Source organism: Mustela lutreola, chromosome 11, assembly GCF_030435805.1.
Source record: "Mustela lutreola isolate mMusLut2 chromosome 11, mMusLut2.pri, whole genome shotgun sequence".
Lineage (NCBI taxonomy): Eukaryota > Metazoa > Chordata > Mammalia > Carnivora > Mustelidae > Mustela > Mustela lutreola.
Genome location: NC_081300.1, coordinates 69,323,906 through 69,340,384, shown reverse-complemented (window position 1 = coordinate 69,340,384; position 16,479 = coordinate 69,323,906). Strand labels below are relative to the sequence as shown.

Sequence of the window (16,479 nt, the reverse complement as noted above, 5' to 3'; positions counted from 1 at the left end):
ACCGCTGGGCTCCGTCCCACAGACACACTCAGGCACCCCCCATGCTCTCTTGCAGGTCCCCCCATCCTCAAGGGTCATCTCCCACACAGGGCCCCACCAGTCAGCACCACAGAGGCTGATTAACAAAAAACACAACATCAAACGCCTTTACTTCTGAACTCTCCCCTTTAAGGGGAGGCAGGAAATAGAACATTCTTTTTTGGAGGGAAGGGGATTTAATTCTTTAAAACAAAACAAAACAAAACACAAAAACAAAACTAGAATTAGTCAAATACTGATCTGAGGCCCTGCCTGCCGAGGGCCCCGTTCCAGTTTGGCCGTGCCCCCCGCAGCAGACCCCACCTCACCCCGGGAGCCGGGATGGCACCAGGAGGGCCCAGCGGAGGCCGGCGGCACCCCACCCCCTGCGCCCCCACGCAGCCCCTCCTCAGCGATCCAGCTGGCCGAGGGGGCTGCGGGTGAGCGGGGTGTCACCACCTCAGAAAGTCCCGGATGAGCTTCCAGAGCTTAGTGACCCACAGGTTGACGCCGAGGTCCATAAGGTACTGGATCTCAGGCGTGAGCATGCGACGGCAGAGCTGCGCGTGCCTCTGCCCGATGCTCTTCTTGAGGTTGTAGCCGAGGATGGACTTGGCGCCCAGCGGCTGCCAGGGCTGCATGGCCGAGTCCTGGATGGCGGCGGCGTCCACAGCCCGGCCCCCGTCGATGCAGATGCGCCGCATGCGCTCGTTGGCGCGCCGCAGGGCGGCCACCTCCCGGGCCATGCGCTCTCGCCCGAACGCCTCCACCTTGCGCCAGAAGCTGGCGTTGAAGTGGCGGTAGAGGCGGGCGTCCAGCACGTTCCAGGCCGTGGCGCGCCGGTACAGCTCCCCGGAGAGGCGCGGCACCGCAGAGGCGCGGCGGGCGTTCAGCTTGAAGTAGAGCACGTCCTCGAGCTGCCAGCACAGCAGGTCCTTGAGCAGCACCAGGGACTCATCGAAGTACTCCTGCAGGAGCACCAGGTGGAAGCGGCGCTCCACCTCCAGGATGTGCTCCTGCACCTGCGGGTCGCCGGGGTCCAGGCCGCTGTCGTAGCCCAGGTCGAAGAAGAGCAGGTTGCGGAGGTAGTGGGCGTTGTAGCCGTTGGGGTCGTAGTAGCGGTCTGGGTCCTGCAAGAACTCGGCCAGCTTGTCGCGGCCGGAGAGCTTCCACGTGAAGGGCACCACCGAACCGAAGTAGTGGAAGGAGGACTCAAAGAGACGGGCGGGGTCGCGGAGCACGGTGATGAACGTGGCGTTGGGCGGCACCAGCCCGCGGACCTCGTCATAGTGGAAGCGCATGTGGTTGCAGATGATGTTGAAGCAGGCGCCAGGCCGGTAGTCCTGCACCAGGCTGCGAGCGAAGAAGGCTGGGTAGTCGAAGTCGTTGCGGCCATTAGGGAAGGCGAACTTGAGCCCGTGCTTCTGGCCAAAGCGGAACAGGATGTTGAGCAGCGTGCTGCTGGCCGTCTTGTGCGTCTTCATGAACACGATGTCGCGCCGAGGCTGGCAAGCTCCCGCAGAGCTGTTGGCGGGGGTCTCCAGCTCAGCGGGCTCCGGGGAGCAGGACGCTGTGCCTTCTGGGGTCCTTCTGTGGACGGAATGGTGGGGAGAGTCTCAGGGGCTGCTGGGGGCCATCTGGGACACAGAACCCCCAGTGCCCCGGTGTCTAAAGATGGGGGCTTTTGGGGGATGGTGGGGAGGAGGGGAGCCAGGACAGGGGACCAGACAGGCCTGCATCCAAGCAGTCCAAGCTGTCCTGCTTGGGTAGGGTGCTTTGGCCTCTCTGGCCTCACCTTCCTCATCTGTGAAATGGGGGAAATAACAGCCCCTCTGCGGTGTTGGTGTGAGGTCCAAGTGCGACAAGCTTGCTGGTTCCTGTCTCATTCCTGGCCACGGCATTGTCTGTTTATCATTAGCATGAGGCTAGACCACAGGAAATTTTGTAGGTTGGTTTTCAACCCAAAATAGTCAATCACTGGTGATTTCCTCTAGTTCGGCTTGATACCACCAGCTAAGAGCACCAACCATGGCAGGCCTGGGCACAGCAGCCCCATGAGGGGGTGGGATAGCCTCATGGTTAGGAGCCAGGCCTGGGGCGGGGGCGCAGACAGACCCCGGTCTGAATCCAGGCCTTGCGTCAGCTTGCGTCAGTTGAGTTCTCCTGGACAAGTCACCTCCCCCTCCTGGCCCCAATGGAGCCTCAGATGGTGATCAGCCCAGCCCCACACACAGTGTTACTGGGTCCTCACACTTCTATGAGGCAGGCTCTGTTATCATGCCCATTTTACAGAAGACACTGAGGCCCAGGGTTACACAGAGAGCTCTGCCCGTAGCACCATTTCTGCCCAGCACAGCATAATGCAGGGCCCAGGGTGCCCCCACACCCTAGACCCCACCCTTCAGCCCCCCAGGAGAGCCACTCACGTGGAGGCCAAGCCGGCATGCAGTGGGGGGACAGCATAGGAGTACAGCAGCACCAGGAAGCTGGTGAAGAGTGCGCCCAGCACCAGCCCCTTGGCCATGGACACCCAGCGCTTCTTCTGTGGCAGCGGCATCTCAGATACCTGTGGGGTCACAGAGCAGGGCAAGCATCAGGAGTCCAGCCTTGGGGAGCCTCCATGCCTGCCCAAGGCTTGGTGGGGTCATGGGCAGCCTTTGACATTGAGACTGCCCTTTGCAGGCTCTGTGGCACCCCGGCAAGGTCCACAGGAGGACAGAGAGACAAACACACAGAGAGCCACAGCGACAGGGGCACAAAGAGAGACGGTGGGCAAAGCCAATACAGAGAGAGACTGGGGTATGGCACAAGAAGCAGGTTCTACTAACTGTTTCAGTTTTAATGTTTTTAAAAAGATTTTATTTATTTATTTGTCAGGAAAAGAGAGAGGGGGCACAAGCAGGGGGAGCAGTGGGCAGAGGGAGAAGCAGTCTCCCCACTGAGCAAGGAGTCCGAGGCGGGACTTGATTCTAGGACCCTGGAATCATGACCTGAGCTAAAGGCAGCCAGTTAACTGACTGAGCCAACCAGGTGTCCCTCAGTTTAAGTTTTTAAGGGTAGGGTGGGTACGTGGGTGTCATCAGTTTACTTTATACATTGTGGGGCTTCATAATGAAATTTTTTCTAAGACAGAAAAGAAGGCCCTCTTCCAGTGCCCCATTCTTCCCTCGCCCCAGGCCTGGGGCCAGCACTATTCACAAGGAATCATTCACTTTTCAAAGACCCAGCCAGTGCCGCCTGTTCTCTATGCCACCCTTCCCAGCTGCCCAATGAAGGGCTGGCTCCTCAGCTCTTTTCACTGGTCCCTGTGCCCCTGGGTCTCTAGGGCAGGCAGATGGAGAAACTGAAGCTCTGAGTGAGGAAGGAGAGGGTTCAGGTCACCCAGGCAGACCTACCTCCTCTCTCTGACTGCCAGCAGGCAGGGATCCCCAGGTAAATCTGAATTTGAGATAAACAATGAATAAAATTTGTGTAATCTTATTTGTTTTTGAATATTTTATTTATTTGAGAGAGTGTGCGCGCATGCACAAGCATGGAGGGCAAAGTGAGGCGGAGAGGATCTGAAGCAGACTCCGTGCTGAGCACAGAGGCCCCCTACGTGGGGCTCGATCCCACGACCACAAGATCATGACCTGAGCCGAAACCAGGAGTTGGGCGCTTAATCAACGGAGCTGCCCAGGTGCCCCCAAATTTGTTTAATTTTACTACTGCATAGCACATGCTAAAAATTATTCAGCGTTTATCTGAAAATTACATTTAACTGGGTGTCTTTTTTTGTTGTTTGTTTTGGGTTTGGGGAGAAGTTTTTGGTCTAGTCTTTTGGTCTAACTGCAGCAACCCTAACAGCGGGGGACTGAGGCATGAACTGTAAGGGGGGTAGTTCGTGCTGAGGGATGGGAGTCCAAGAGAGAGCTGGGGCTTAGGGCACCTTCCTCCCTCCCCTTAGCTGTAAGACCAGAGCACAAAACTTTCCACTCTGGCTCTAACACACACGGCATGGGGGCCTTGGGCCTCTGAGGCCACAAGAACTCATGCACGCCACCCCGTGACCACACACACGGCACGTCCCTACCATCCCTGGGGGCAGAGGCTAAGTAGCCTGCCTAGAGGAGGACCCCACATATTTCCCTCTGGAAAAGCTACCCAAGGCATCCATAAACCCTTCTTGGAGAAGGGGCACTCCAGGTCCCACCCCACCAGACAGCCCTGAGTCTTCTGCTCATCCTCTAGAAATTTCTCATCACAGGAAAGGACATGAGGAAGCAATGTGCAGAGGAAGAAGCTACACAAAAGAGAAGCCAGGCTCCCTCAGAACAATGACACAGCCCTGTTCCCTCTTAGGTGGGCAAGGTGGACAGAGCAGGGGTAAACGAGAATGGGGGAGAATGTTTCTAGAAGGCAGTTCATCCTAGCAAAGGAGGAATGTATAAGCTCTCCAAATTCCAACGATTCCATAGAAACACTTCGGCAGAGTCCCACATGGCATGGTGTTAAATTTAAAAAATTAGAAACGACCTCAACGTCCATCAGTGGGGGATGTTACACAAACCGAGACCTGTTCCCAGACGGAGTCCTCTGCACACGTTAACAAAACAAGACAGAGCTAAGTGGACTGGCTCAAAAACACACCATTATCTAATAATGTGAAAAAAAAAAAAAAAGAAAGAAACTTCCAGAACACTATGCCCCCAAATCCATTTATGTATACATGTAGTCCCAGAAACAACTGGAAGGCAGTATTCTAAATTTTAACAGCAGTATCCTCTACCTTGCTGGGAAAGGGGGTATATACGGGAATATTTTTCTATATTATGCATTTCTGTAACAACTGCTTTTTTAATCCAAAAAAAGGGCAAAATTCTTTCAACATTTTAAAATAACAGGTGATAATGCAGTGTGGGGTAAGGTGGCTAGCCAGTCTGGTCATGGAAGGGAAGGTGCTTATCCCAGGCTGTGGAGGCCCCAGTCAGGAACCCCCATGGAGTCCCAGTTTCTCATCTGTAAAATTGGGAAGCTGAGAGTCCCCCCACCCCCCGCCGCCATCATTGACTCTTTCAGAGACAGAGGAGGCAAAGAAAGCAATGAGCGTGTAGTTATCTTTCAAAGAGTGTTAGCTGTTTCCCTCCTGAGCCCCCGGGGACCTGGTCCTGATCGTCTCAGTCTTTGTCACCCTCAGGGTGGGCTCGCTGCGGCCCAGTCCCAGCACAAAGCAGCTCCATGCATCAGGTGCCCCAACTGGGCTCCCACCCTGCTGGGGGACCCAGTAGAAAATAGGGCAGAGCAGTAGGCCAGGCCAGAGCCTCAAACTCCCTACCCAAACCCTGAGTGGGGCCCTAGGCCTCAGGTTCTCTGGCTTTAAAACACGGAAGGGTAAAATTCCTGCCCTCCCCAGATCCCAGGGCCCACTCTTGGCCCAGCAGCCCCACTCACCAGGGCACTTGCCAGAAATCTGGGAGGCTGATAGCAGAAGATCTGGGGTGGAGGCCCAGCAGCAGGGGGCAGACCAGCTCCCCAGAACCACCAATCAGGCTCCTCTGGCCTGGCCCAGGACAGCGCCCCCACCCAGCCCATCACGGCTTCACTCATTCATTTGTCCACTCTGCCACTTGGGCTTCCTGAAACCATGCCTGCCCTCGGGTTTCACCTTGGAGCCCCTGTTATGAGCCAGGCCCTGGGCAGGGGCTTCTCTAGAGCATCTCACTGATCCTGCTCAGCTATCCCGGGAGGCTAACCTCCTGTCACCCACATTTTGCAAATGGGGAAATCAAGGTTCCAGGGGGTGATGTGACTTGCCCAGGGTCACTCGGCAAGGCAGGGAGCAGGGCTGAGATTTAGGCCCTAGTCTATCGGCCTCCAATATGCATCCTCCAGCTTTGTCTGTGGCAGCCCCCGCCTGGTGTGTCCTAAGCCCAGTCCCAAGCCTGCAGGAAGTGTGTATGTGACAAAAAGATCGGCCACAGGAGGCCAAAGTGTGGCTAATGGGGCTCTGTCCTAGCAGCACAGCAGGGTCTGGCCCCTGTGGGCTGGGGCAGGGCAGCCAGGAGGAAGAGAGGAGAAACAGAGGGCACTTTGGGGGCTGGTCCCTACTGTCTCAACAGCCTTCCTGCCTGGCCTCTGTGAACTTGGGCATGACGCTCAGCCTCCCCATCTTAGTCTCCTCACGTGTACAATGGGCACACAGCACCAAGATCAGGGCAAACAGGGCCCTTGGTAATCACAGGCATAGTCCCTGGGTAGACCAAGCTCTAGACAGGGGCTGGCCGGCCGCCAGAAGCCTAGCGAAGAGTCATGAGACTGAGATTTCAACGCCAGGATGCACGTACACAGGCAGAGATCAGTACACATTGATTATTATTATCATCACTATTGACCAGGGCCCCGGTTCCCAGGCCTCCCATAAGGGAGGAGAGATCCTGTCTGTGCCCGGAGGCAGACAAGCATGAAGGGAACTCATCCCTGCGCTGTCAGAGCCTGGCACCTAGTTAATGTTTGGTCAATGACCCCCATGACCCTCAGGACAGAGGGAGCTAGAGATAACTTAAGGGTGTGAGAGCCACATGTGTGAGTCACACATCCAAGGGCCACCTGGAGCCAGCACCTGGAACCAGGGTCCTGCGTTTGAGACCGGGTTCAGCCGTTTCCTTTCTGTAGAAGGAATTCTAGGCAAGCCTGTGTCCCTCTCTGGGTCTTAGATTCTCCTCTAAAATGATGATGCCATCCCCCTGCATAAGATGCTCTATTCAGATCTTCCTCATCCCACAAGGAAAGAGCCCAGCACAGGGCTGGAGCAGAGCAGACACCACTGGGCATGGATGGCCATCAGTATAATTAACATCATTATGATTGCCCCTCCCAGGGTCCCAGTCAAGGCCCCTTCAAGGTCTGTGCCCCCTGGCCTGTGATGGAGGCTTGCAGTCAGGGGACAGCCCCAGGTCCAAAGCCATGGAGTACCATGGACAATTACAGTGTGGCCTGAGCCTCACAGTCTCCAATCTGAGAATACAGCATAGCAGGGAGGCTAAGGCTCAGAGAGGGTGGCGTCACCCTCGAGGTCACACAGCACAGCAGCAGCAGACAGAACTAGAACCTGGGTCTTTCTTCCTCTGCCCAAGGTGGTGACAGTCCCAGGCACTCAGGGCCGATGGTCCCTCCCCTTCTATTCCTATCCTTCTTGGTTACCCTAGTGACATTGTCCTCCATCTACGCTGACAGCTGGCTCCAGGCCAGGCCCAGCACTCCTCCTGTTCCTTTGGACCAGCACCCTCTAGAGAATGAAGGAGAAACAGGACTCATCCCCACAGCAGGCACACAGGGAAACCAAGCCCGGGATGGTAAACCATCTGTCCTTTGGCGTCACTGCCACAATCAGGCAGGCCTTGGTCCCAGGTGTCCTGCTCCCCCCAGGGACCCCTGTGCTGGGGTGGAGGAAGACACACTCACCTTGGGCCGCAGCTGGCTGCCCCTCTCCTCTCCCTGTCTGAGCCACATCTGACTCCCAAGCCGTCTCTGCGGTCACTGGGAAACAGGAACGCTCCAATGACACCCAGCAGTGCTCAGCTGGCTCCCTCATGCTCCAGCGAATGTGAATATTCATGAGTTCCCTCCCTGGGGATACCAGGTGGCATGTGTCTGTACCCTGCAGGTACTGCCTGGGCCCTCTGCCAGGGGCACATTCCGGGTGGTCCCTGACTATCTCTAGACCCCAGCAGCCAGACAGCTCCTTTGCCCCGGGGCTCAGCCAGGTCTCGGGTGTCCTTGCACCAAGGACACAAGCAGCCGCAGAGCCCTGCAGAGAGTCAGGGAGGCTAACTGCTCCTCGAACATCTCGTTTAAGTCCCATGGCTGCTCTATGCATTAGTCCACTCTCCAGGTGAAGGAATAGAGGCTCAGAGAGGTGAACTCACCCGTACAGGGTCACACAGTTAGCCGGGGACTGTCAGAACCAGACAGGAAAATCCAAATGCAGACTTGCCAAATTCCAGGGCTTAGAGATACTGAGACACAACCAGAGACCAAAGTTTGTCTAAAATCAGCAGAGCCCACAAAAGCAAGCAACTCACCTGGGAGTCCTCCTGGGGGCAGAGAACCTGACCAGCTCTGCGAGGATCAGTCTGATGAGATTTCACCTCTGAGCCCCAAGTCCTTCATCAAAGAGGCAGTACAGATAGATCATGCCTCTCCTGTCGGCATCCTGTGTGGGGATCGATGCACGGGACACCACGCGATTCAGGCCCGCTGCAGGTGCCGATCATTCCCAAGGTCTTGGCAAGAAGAGGAAGTTCTCGGAGCCCTGTCCTAAATCCCAAGGGCCCTCAGGTTCACCCAAGGCGCCAAAATCTCTTGCACCCCTCTCTTAGCTGGGTTTAGGTTTGTCTTCGGGTCTGGGTTCGGCCTTGCCATGAACAGAGGATACCTAGAAAAGCACCTCACATCCTTCCATCAGGCACAGGGGTCCTGGGGATCAAGATTTACTGGTAATTGACCATCTGTTGATAGTGATCATTATTGTGATAGTTATTAATCTCACACTGAGCACTTTCATAGGCTGACCAGCTGCCAGCTCCTCTCAGGGAGCAGCAGGCATCTGACACCACTCAAGACGTTTTGCCCTTTCCCCCATAGCCTCACCTAGCCTGGGAGCAGCCCTCAAGGCCCCATGAAATACCAGAGCTTAAATAGCCACAGGGAGGACCAAAAGTCCATAGCTGGATTGCTGGATTGGCCCAGGGCACGGGAAAGAGCTGTTCCATCTGTTCTAGACTGAGTTAGTGGAAAAACAAATAAATGTATGGGGAGGAGGATGAGTTAGGGCAGAGCCGGTAACAAACAGCAGAGAGGTGGTTTATAAGTGTGGACTCTTGACCACAGTTCACTCTTGTGCTCAGTCAGGACTTCCCACACATCACACACCCTCATGATCCTTGTCACTAGAGGCGCCGTTTCCACCCCTACTTTACAGAGGAGGGAGCTGACGCTCGAGGATGCCATGTGACAAGCCCCGTGTCACCAGAGGTTAAGGATCTTGGGCAGGAGGGAGTGGAGATCAGGCTCCTGAACAAAAGGTGAGGTCATGGTGGGGTGGGAAGGCAGGCAAAGAAGAGACACGTGAAGCAGAGCTTTCTAGAGTAGGAAGCATTGAAAGCAGAACCTACGCTTCCAGCCCTGCCACAGGGTTCTCCTCTCAGGGTATGATAGTGACATTATCTCTGGCAGGTTCTCCCCCCATCCCAGCCAAAGAAACAAAATATAGAAAATGTTTTTAATTATAAGGGCAGTACATATAATTGAAAAAAAAATTCAGACAAGTACACAAAACTGTAAAGAAGACAATGAAAAAAGCCCCATTCCCAGAGGTCACTGACCTTACAGCTTTAGCACAAGCCTCCCTACATTTTTTTCCGTCTATAAACCCATACAGATGATAGAAGGGTCCCATTTTGTCTTACGCTTGCTCCCTCCTCCCATGTCAACAGGTTGGGGACATCTTTTGTGACCCCAGTGAGTCTACAGTTGATCTGTTCCACTGCACCGTGCCCCGAGCTAGGGTTCATGATTCCCGGGCCAGAGTTCTGGGCTCACAGTCCTGGGGGTGAGAGGAGCAGGCGGCTGCAGGTGCTGTGATGGGGGACAGGCTGGTAGGGCTTGCTGGAATGCAAACACCTGATCCAGCCTGAGGCGGACAGGAAGAGCATGCTCAGGGAGGCTTTCCTGGAGTTAGGGATTCCTGATAGTGGAAGAGGCTATGTGCTCTCTGATTTCCAAAGGCAGCTAGTTCCCTTTTCTCCCTGAGTGTGTGGCTGAACTACATTTCCCATCCTCCCTTGTGGTTCAGCGTCCTTGTGTGACTGAATTCTGGCCAACGGAATGTGAGCAGAATAATAGCTGTTGATGTCAGGTGGGCGGGCCTTCTCTGTGGTCTCCTTTGGCATATGCTGGATGAATGGGGCCGTCTTCAAAGATCTGGAGATGGGTGGGTGGGGGGCATAAGAAGGGAGAGGCTGGTATTGGCATCACCACTCCCTAAACACCCAATTAGATTTCATGAAATGACAACTAAACTGCCATTGTGTTAAGTCTTTCCAAACTTGGGCCTTTCCTAAGCAACTAGGCTTAACTAATGCACCTGTTACCCTGGAATGAGCCAGACAGAGAGAAAAGCATGTGCAAAGACGCAGAAACTAACAGATATTCACCTTGGCCAGAGTGTGCAGCATGTGTGTATGTCAGAGGCTGGGTTTGCAGGGGGAGACTAGAGGGACAGCCAGAAAAGGGACAGGGGCAGGCAGGAGATGCAGGGTCTTGAGGAAGCATACTAAGGAATCTGGCCTGGATCCTGTGGGCAATGGGGAACCCTGGAGAGTCTTCAGCAAAGAAGAGAGGAGATGGGATTCCCATGAGGCTGCTAGATGGAAAGTGAATGGTAGGGGTGGGGAAGGACTGGGAGAAGCCAGTAGACCTTGACAGTGGTTGTTACAGCTGTCTAGGTATGAAATGACCTGGACGAAGGAGAAGCCTGGGAATGAACTGGAACCATCTGTAGGCCATGGCATAGACAACATTTGGTGAATGATAGGGTGTGGAGGAGGGAAGGGAAGAACCCCTGTTGGGGTGACTAAGCGGGGAGTTGGCTGGGGTCGGAGCTAGTCCCTGAGTGGGGGAAGCTAAGAGAGGGGTATGTTTAGTATTGGGGTTGGAAGGGCAATGTCAGTTTCAGTTTAGGACAAGTTAAGTCTGAAGGAATGCTTGTAGAATATGCAAAGAGCAGTAAGATCCCTTACCTGGAGCACAAGAGGGAGATCTCAGCGGAAAGAGACTGGGAGGCATGGGCACAGAGGTGAGAACTGAGGTCAAAAGAGCAGATGGAATCCACCAGAGAAAGGGGGAGGAAGGTGAAGAGTCCTGCCGTAAGAGCAAGAGTCTCCCAAGGAGATAAAGATGAAGGGCCTCTAAAGCCATGGACTGTAGAACATTCCATGGAACACTACTCCCCAAGAACCGTTCCCTGACTGATGGGCATCCCTGCTGTTTGCTCAGTGCACACACAAAGGAACAGGATTCTATAAGATAAGGTAAAGGGGTGAGGGTGTCCTAGGGCTGTTCCTTGTACCTGGAAGGGAATCTCGTGGGGACACTGGAGGAGACTTTCAAAGTGGAACAAGACTCACCCTACAGTGCTTGGGCTGCATATTTGACAGCAACTATTACAGGCCTAAAGGCACCCATCCTCAGACCCAGCAATTCCACCTATGGCCATTTGTTCACAGAAGATGACCTAACAGGAGATCTGAGGTGGGTGCAAAAATATAGCAAAGGGAAAATGTAGAAACAAATGTCCAATGATAGGGAATGGTTAAAAATATTACATGATATTCACCCCACAGTTTATTATGTACTCATTTAAATTATGTCTACAATATATAATAAAGTAAAACACACACACATGCACGCACATACACACAATTTTGTTTTACAAAGAGTCTGTATTACTTTGAAAAAAAATTAGAATGAAAAAGATGCTTCCATTTTTTTAAAAAACTGCAGTCTGGCTGGAGGAAGAGAGAGAATTGGCCTACCCCACCTTGCTGTGTGACCACGGAGCTCTCTGAGCCTCAGTATCCAAAACTGGGGAAGAAACAGCAGGCGCCCAGGGCAGAGAAGCTGGGAAGTGTGGACTGCACAGTTAAAGGTGCAGACAGGACAGGTTGGCCCTCCAGCCAGGAGCTCTGGCACAGTGTCCTGCAGGGACCCAGCAGAGGGGTGCCCCTCCGGAGTGGAGTGCTGGAGGAGACATGGGGAGGATCACCCAGGGAGGGAATTCAGCTGAACCCCAAGCTGCTGGCTCACAGGACCACCCCCAAACTGTCAGCCCTGACGTCTTGCCCTCCTGCCTGCCCCCTGGGCTGCGGGGATGACTGCCAGCTGGGTCCCAGGTCCTGCAGCTGATTGAAAGAGGGCAATGTTCTTTGATGATTCAGAAGGCACTTTCTCATCTTGCAGGGTCACCTATTTCTACCGTTTCAAATGGCAACCATGCCTGGAACTCCCAACAGACTTCCCAGGGTCACCTGCTAGCCATGGGATGGGTGGGAACACTGAGGCTCAGAAACTAGAAGAGGAGTTCACCGGCAGTCAGAACTACAAGCAAGCTCTTCCTGCTACACCGCCTTGTTTGGGCAAAGTCACCACCAGGGCTGAGTTGACCCCAAGTAGCTTCAAAGGCGCAAAACACAGCTTAACCAAGAAGTCAGTGGTTTCTTCATTAGCTCCCAGTTACTGGGAACACAGGAGGTGAGTATGTGGAAGTTGGTAATAATCGTTCTCTGTATCCTCTAGCACGGCTGAGATGTTTTTTAAAGGAATGTCATGCACTTGTTTGCATAAAAATATGTAACAGTATGAAGGTTTTTAAAAGGTCCTGAGCACCTGCTGTGCACAATGTCCGGGTTCTGCCCACCAGCCTCTCCCCTCCTGGAGAGGCTGAGATGCTCTAGCTATGAATTCTGACTCTACCAGTCCCCAGCTGGGTGATCTTGGGCCAGTGACTTCCCCTCTCTGAGCCTCATTGTCTCAACAATGGGAATATTCTGCCCCTCTCAGGGCTTACTAAAAGGATTAAACTGGAAGAGGCATGCAGGACCCTTTGCTCAAACCTTGGATCATTATCATGACCCTTCTAGACCCACTTGGCAGATGAAATAGGACCCATCAGTGCAGACTCCTGGAAGGCAACCCTCCTCCATCCAAACCCCTATATTTCCCATGCTCCAGACCTGAGTTCCCTCATCCCCAGATTTTACATCGGGGGAAACTGAGTCACAGGTAGGAAAGGACTTGCCTAACATCTCATGGCAGTTCAGGGAGGGCACTGTTGGAATCAGGTCTGGGAGTGCCCAAGCCACCTGGAGCTGCCAGGTGGGAAAGAAGTTATCATCTGGGGCCCCAGTTCTTCCCAACCATCACTAACCACCTGGTGATTCCTCCAGCCCCCAGCCCACTGATGCCCAAGGGTACGTCTGCTCTCTCCTGCCCTCCCTGTCTAGAGTAGAATAGCCCTCCTAAGAGGGCTTGTTCTTCCCCATATTCCTCATCCAGTCCAAGTGAAGCAGGAAGCCCTTCACAGGCCTGCTGCCGCGCCTGCAATTCCATCTGTGCCTCATTCGCCTAGGTTAATCACTGCCTCTCACCACAGTGACACTCAGTCCCCTAGGGCCCAGAGTGGGGGCTGTCAGGGAAACACTCTTTCTTGCTGGGGAACAAGAGGGCATCTGCCCCATGTCTCAAACAGCAGTCCCAGGCCCACTGGACAAGGGGATATGCAGGAAGCAGGCTCCTCTGTCCACAGGGAGCTTCCTTGAGGCAGGGCTCCGCCTGAGTGAGAAGCAGGGAATGAAGCAGCCCGAGGTGGCAGCTGGAAACAGGGCTCTGTTGTCTCCGCTCTCAGGGTAGCAGCTTGCCCACCCCCTGAGTGTCAGGCAGAGCTGGGAGCTAGGAAGGCAAGAGGGGGGAGGGGTCCTGAGCTAGGGGTTTGGGGCAGCACAGACCAATCTGGGAGCCTAGGACCCCAGAGCAGCAGAGAGGTCTTGAGCAGGGCTACAATCCTGAGATGTGGGCTGGGACAAGACTCCTGTGATTCATAATCAACTCAGCCACCTTTGAACTATGTATGACCTTGGGCAAGTCACTGAATTGCCCTGGACCTCAGTTCCCCCCAAGGATAATGGGAATGCCCTCTTTCACAGGACAAAGTACAGGGGCTGCTCTGGCCCAGGCCGGCCCGTGGCCTTAAACCTCTCTGGGTCTCAGGTCATGCCCCTGGTAAAGGAAGAGGTTGGATTCTCCCAACTGGACTGTCCTCCTGAGGATTTTCATGGCACCGGTCACCTTGGCAACCCAGGGGATCGGGTGTCAGGCCTGCAGCCCTCCCTCCCTCCTCCTGGTGTGGGTTACTGCAGCCAGATGTGCAGATGCTACTGCGGCCTCCTCTCCAGCTCCAGGCAGGTGGGAACAGGGAGCCCTACTGGGAAGAGACCAGTCTTGCTCTGTGCTGTGACCAAGTACCTGCTTGTTAATGAGGGCAGACCAAGCTGTATCCCCTCCTGACACTGGTCCTAGAAAATCAACCGGCTGGATTTCCTATGGACCCTTCCTGGATATCAGGGCTTGTCCCATTTACAAGCTTCTCTTTGGTGGCCTTGGGCCTTCCTCAAGCAGAGGGGGATCCATCCCTCCCCCTAGCCCCAGCCCCTGGTCTGATGCCCCTTCCCCCCAACCACTTCCGGAGAGCACTGGTGGGAACAGGGGAGATCCCTGCCCTTCCTCCCCCAGGTCTCAGGCTGCTGTGTCCAAGATTAATCATTAATGGACTTCCAGCTCCAGCCCAGTTCCAGCCCCACCCACCCTGTCTGAGGACTGGGACAACCCTGGAAAGGGGGCGATGAGGAAAAAACCAAGGGCAGGGCACACACCAACGTACCCCCGCAGCTGCCGACCCTCTGTCAGCCCAAAGGGCACTCATTCCCTGGAGCAGCTGTTGGCACTCTCGCACCACCCAGGTCTGAGAGTGACTCCCACGGTCCCGGTTTGGAGGTCTGGGTAGCGCTGGCTGCAGCCTCAGGCAGGGCACAGACAGGCAGTGGGTGTTGGGCTCCCAGAACATACCTTAGCCCCGTTCTCCTCGGGCCTGGCGTGGCTGTTTCGGTCCCGGGCCCGCGCCGCCCGGGCGCTCACTAGGCGGCGGGGCGTACCCGCCCAGGCCCCCAACTCCACCGGACCTGAACCATGCTCCCGCCGCCGCCTCCGCCACCACACTCCCTCCGGCCAGGTGCGGCCGCCAGCCTGGCCCATCCCCCGGTGCTGCGGCCAATAGGCGGCCAGCCACGGCCCCCTCCCGGCCCCTCCGCTCCTGCCTGGGACGCACAGAAGCCGCATTCAGCGTCCCTGCGCGAAACGCTGCGCCCCCGCTGCCGGCTCAACAAGGCGCGTTTGTCTCGGGAGCGCCAACGGGGCCATTGTCCCACTGCAGGACCCTGAGGCTCGGCTGAGCTGCGGCCCGGAAGGGGATTCGAGGGTGCCTGGGAAACGGGGTGGCGTGGTGCTGGTGATGAGGGCAGCCCAGCTCTGGGCAAAGGGAAGTGGCTAGACTAGTCACTGAGCTTTTACTGGGGTCTCTGGAATCCTAAATATCCAACATAAGGTACGGCCTCCTGCTCAAGTCAGTGCGAGTTGGGGACACATTTTTGGGGTCTAAATTGTGGATGGGGGCAGGATCCCTAGAAGGAAGCTCAGGCAAGGGACCTATCTCCAACCAGTCTGGCCACTAGGTCTCCGCTGACCCCACCTCTCCAGGGTGTCCACAAGGGGTGCACCACCCAGATGCAGGCGCCGCAACCATGATCCACCTTCTTTCAGTCCCCAGCTTCCCTCCTCACTGCCGAGGAGGACCAAGGACAGGAACTCCTGCCCACCTGGGCCGGGAATGCACAGCTCCAGCGGTGGGCATTGCAAAACCTGCTCCCCACTCGGTGGGGCATGGGCTGCGCAGAGCCCTGCTGCCCCCGCCATAACTGGGCGACGCTGGGACGCTGGAATGGGGAAAATTCCACATCTGCATGGCTGCCAGGGATTTTCCTGGATCCAATTGGCTCACTCTCCAGCCTTGCCTTAGCACCCTTGCCATGGCCCTGATCCCATCCCTGCCCCGGAAGCACATCCACCAGCCCCACCCTCACCAGCGTGCAAGAGTATAGCACAGCCCTCTCCACCCACAGCAGGGCCTGGCCAAGACAGGGGCCTTGGGTTCTCTGCTCTCCTGCCAGAGCCTGCCCAAACTCACTCCCACCCCTGTCTGGACCCTCCTCCCCCAGCCAGGCCTGCAGCCACTGCCCAAAAAACTACAGAGTGTGGGCACAGTTGAGGGGTATAGGGCCAATGCCCTCAGGTGCCTAGACATGAAACCCAGTTCCAAACCCACATTCCACCACCCTTGCCCTGCTCCTGAGAGCCCTCAGCACCCTGAGGGGGCTATTCAGAAATTCCCTGCTTGATCTGGGAGGCGCTGAGTGACCATCCCAAGTGCTGGTTTCTGGCCCTGGCTCTGCTGTGAGGCACTGGACCTCCGGGCAAAGGCAAGTCTCTCCAGGCCTGAGCAAGAGCACTGTCAGGGGCAGGAGGGAAGCTGCAATGACGGCCCAGCAAGGGTCACGAGTCAGACTGCATGCAACACCCACAAGGGGTTACTGGACAATTCTGCCCATGAGCCTACAACGTAAAGCTAAGTACCCACGACTCAAGCTGCACAGAGCTCTCAGGTGCTGGCTTCTCCGTCCTAGGCTCACTCTAGCAACCAGTTACCACAATCACAGCTGGTGTTAGAGCACCTTCCTTCCCAGGCACCCGGCCCTATGGAGTCTGCACAACACTATCACTGAACCCTCCTCCCCCACCCCCATCCCCCAGAGACGT

General features: G+C 55.5%; 1 protein-coding gene across 4 annotated transcripts; it reads right to left on the bottom strand.

Moving 5' to 3' along the window:
• Window positions 1-119: 119 nt before the first annotated feature.
• On the bottom strand, window positions 120-16,456 carry GAL3ST1 (galactose-3-O-sulfotransferase 1). 4 transcript variants are annotated; one of them, XM_059139317.1, is made up of 4 exons: window positions 14,677-16,456; window positions 3,414-3,456; window positions 2,445-2,584; window positions 120-1,608 (listed from the first exon to the last, which is right to left on the bottom strand). In XM_059139317.1, the coding sequence occupies exons 3-4, from the start codon at window positions 2,573-2,575 to the stop codon at window positions 471-473; spliced, it is 1,269 nt and encodes a 422-aa protein (XP_058995300.1). In that variant the 5' UTR covers window positions 2,576-2,584; window positions 3,414-3,456; window positions 14,677-16,456; the 3' UTR covers window positions 120-470. The 4 variants fall into 4 exon arrangements, with proteins under 4 accessions (XP_058995300.1, XP_058995297.1, XP_058995301.1 ...); XM_059139314.1 differs by lacking the exon at window positions 3,414-3,456 and having other exon boundaries at window positions 14,677-16,451; XM_059139318.1 differs by lacking the exons at window positions 3,414-3,456; window positions 14,677-16,456 and adding an exon at window positions 8,079-8,594.
• Window positions 16,457-16,479: the final 23 nt, after the last annotated feature.

What these genes read in the sequence shown, in the direction of transcription:
- GAL3ST1 (XM_059139314.1), bottom strand. Translation starts at nt 14,946, where the DNA reads ATGCGGCTTCTGTGCGTCCCAGGCAGGAGCGGAGGGGCCGGGAGGGGG. An exon ending in CCGAGGAGAACGGGGCTAAG is followed by an intron (nt 2,585 to 14,676) that starts GTATGTTCTGGG and finishes GTGACCCCACAG; the next exon opens with GTATCTGAGATGCCGCTGCC. An exon ending in CATGCCGGCTTGGCCTCCAC is followed by an intron (nt 1,609 to 2,444) that starts GTGAGTGGCTCT and finishes TTCCGTCCACAG; the next exon opens with AAGGACCCCAGAAGGCACAG.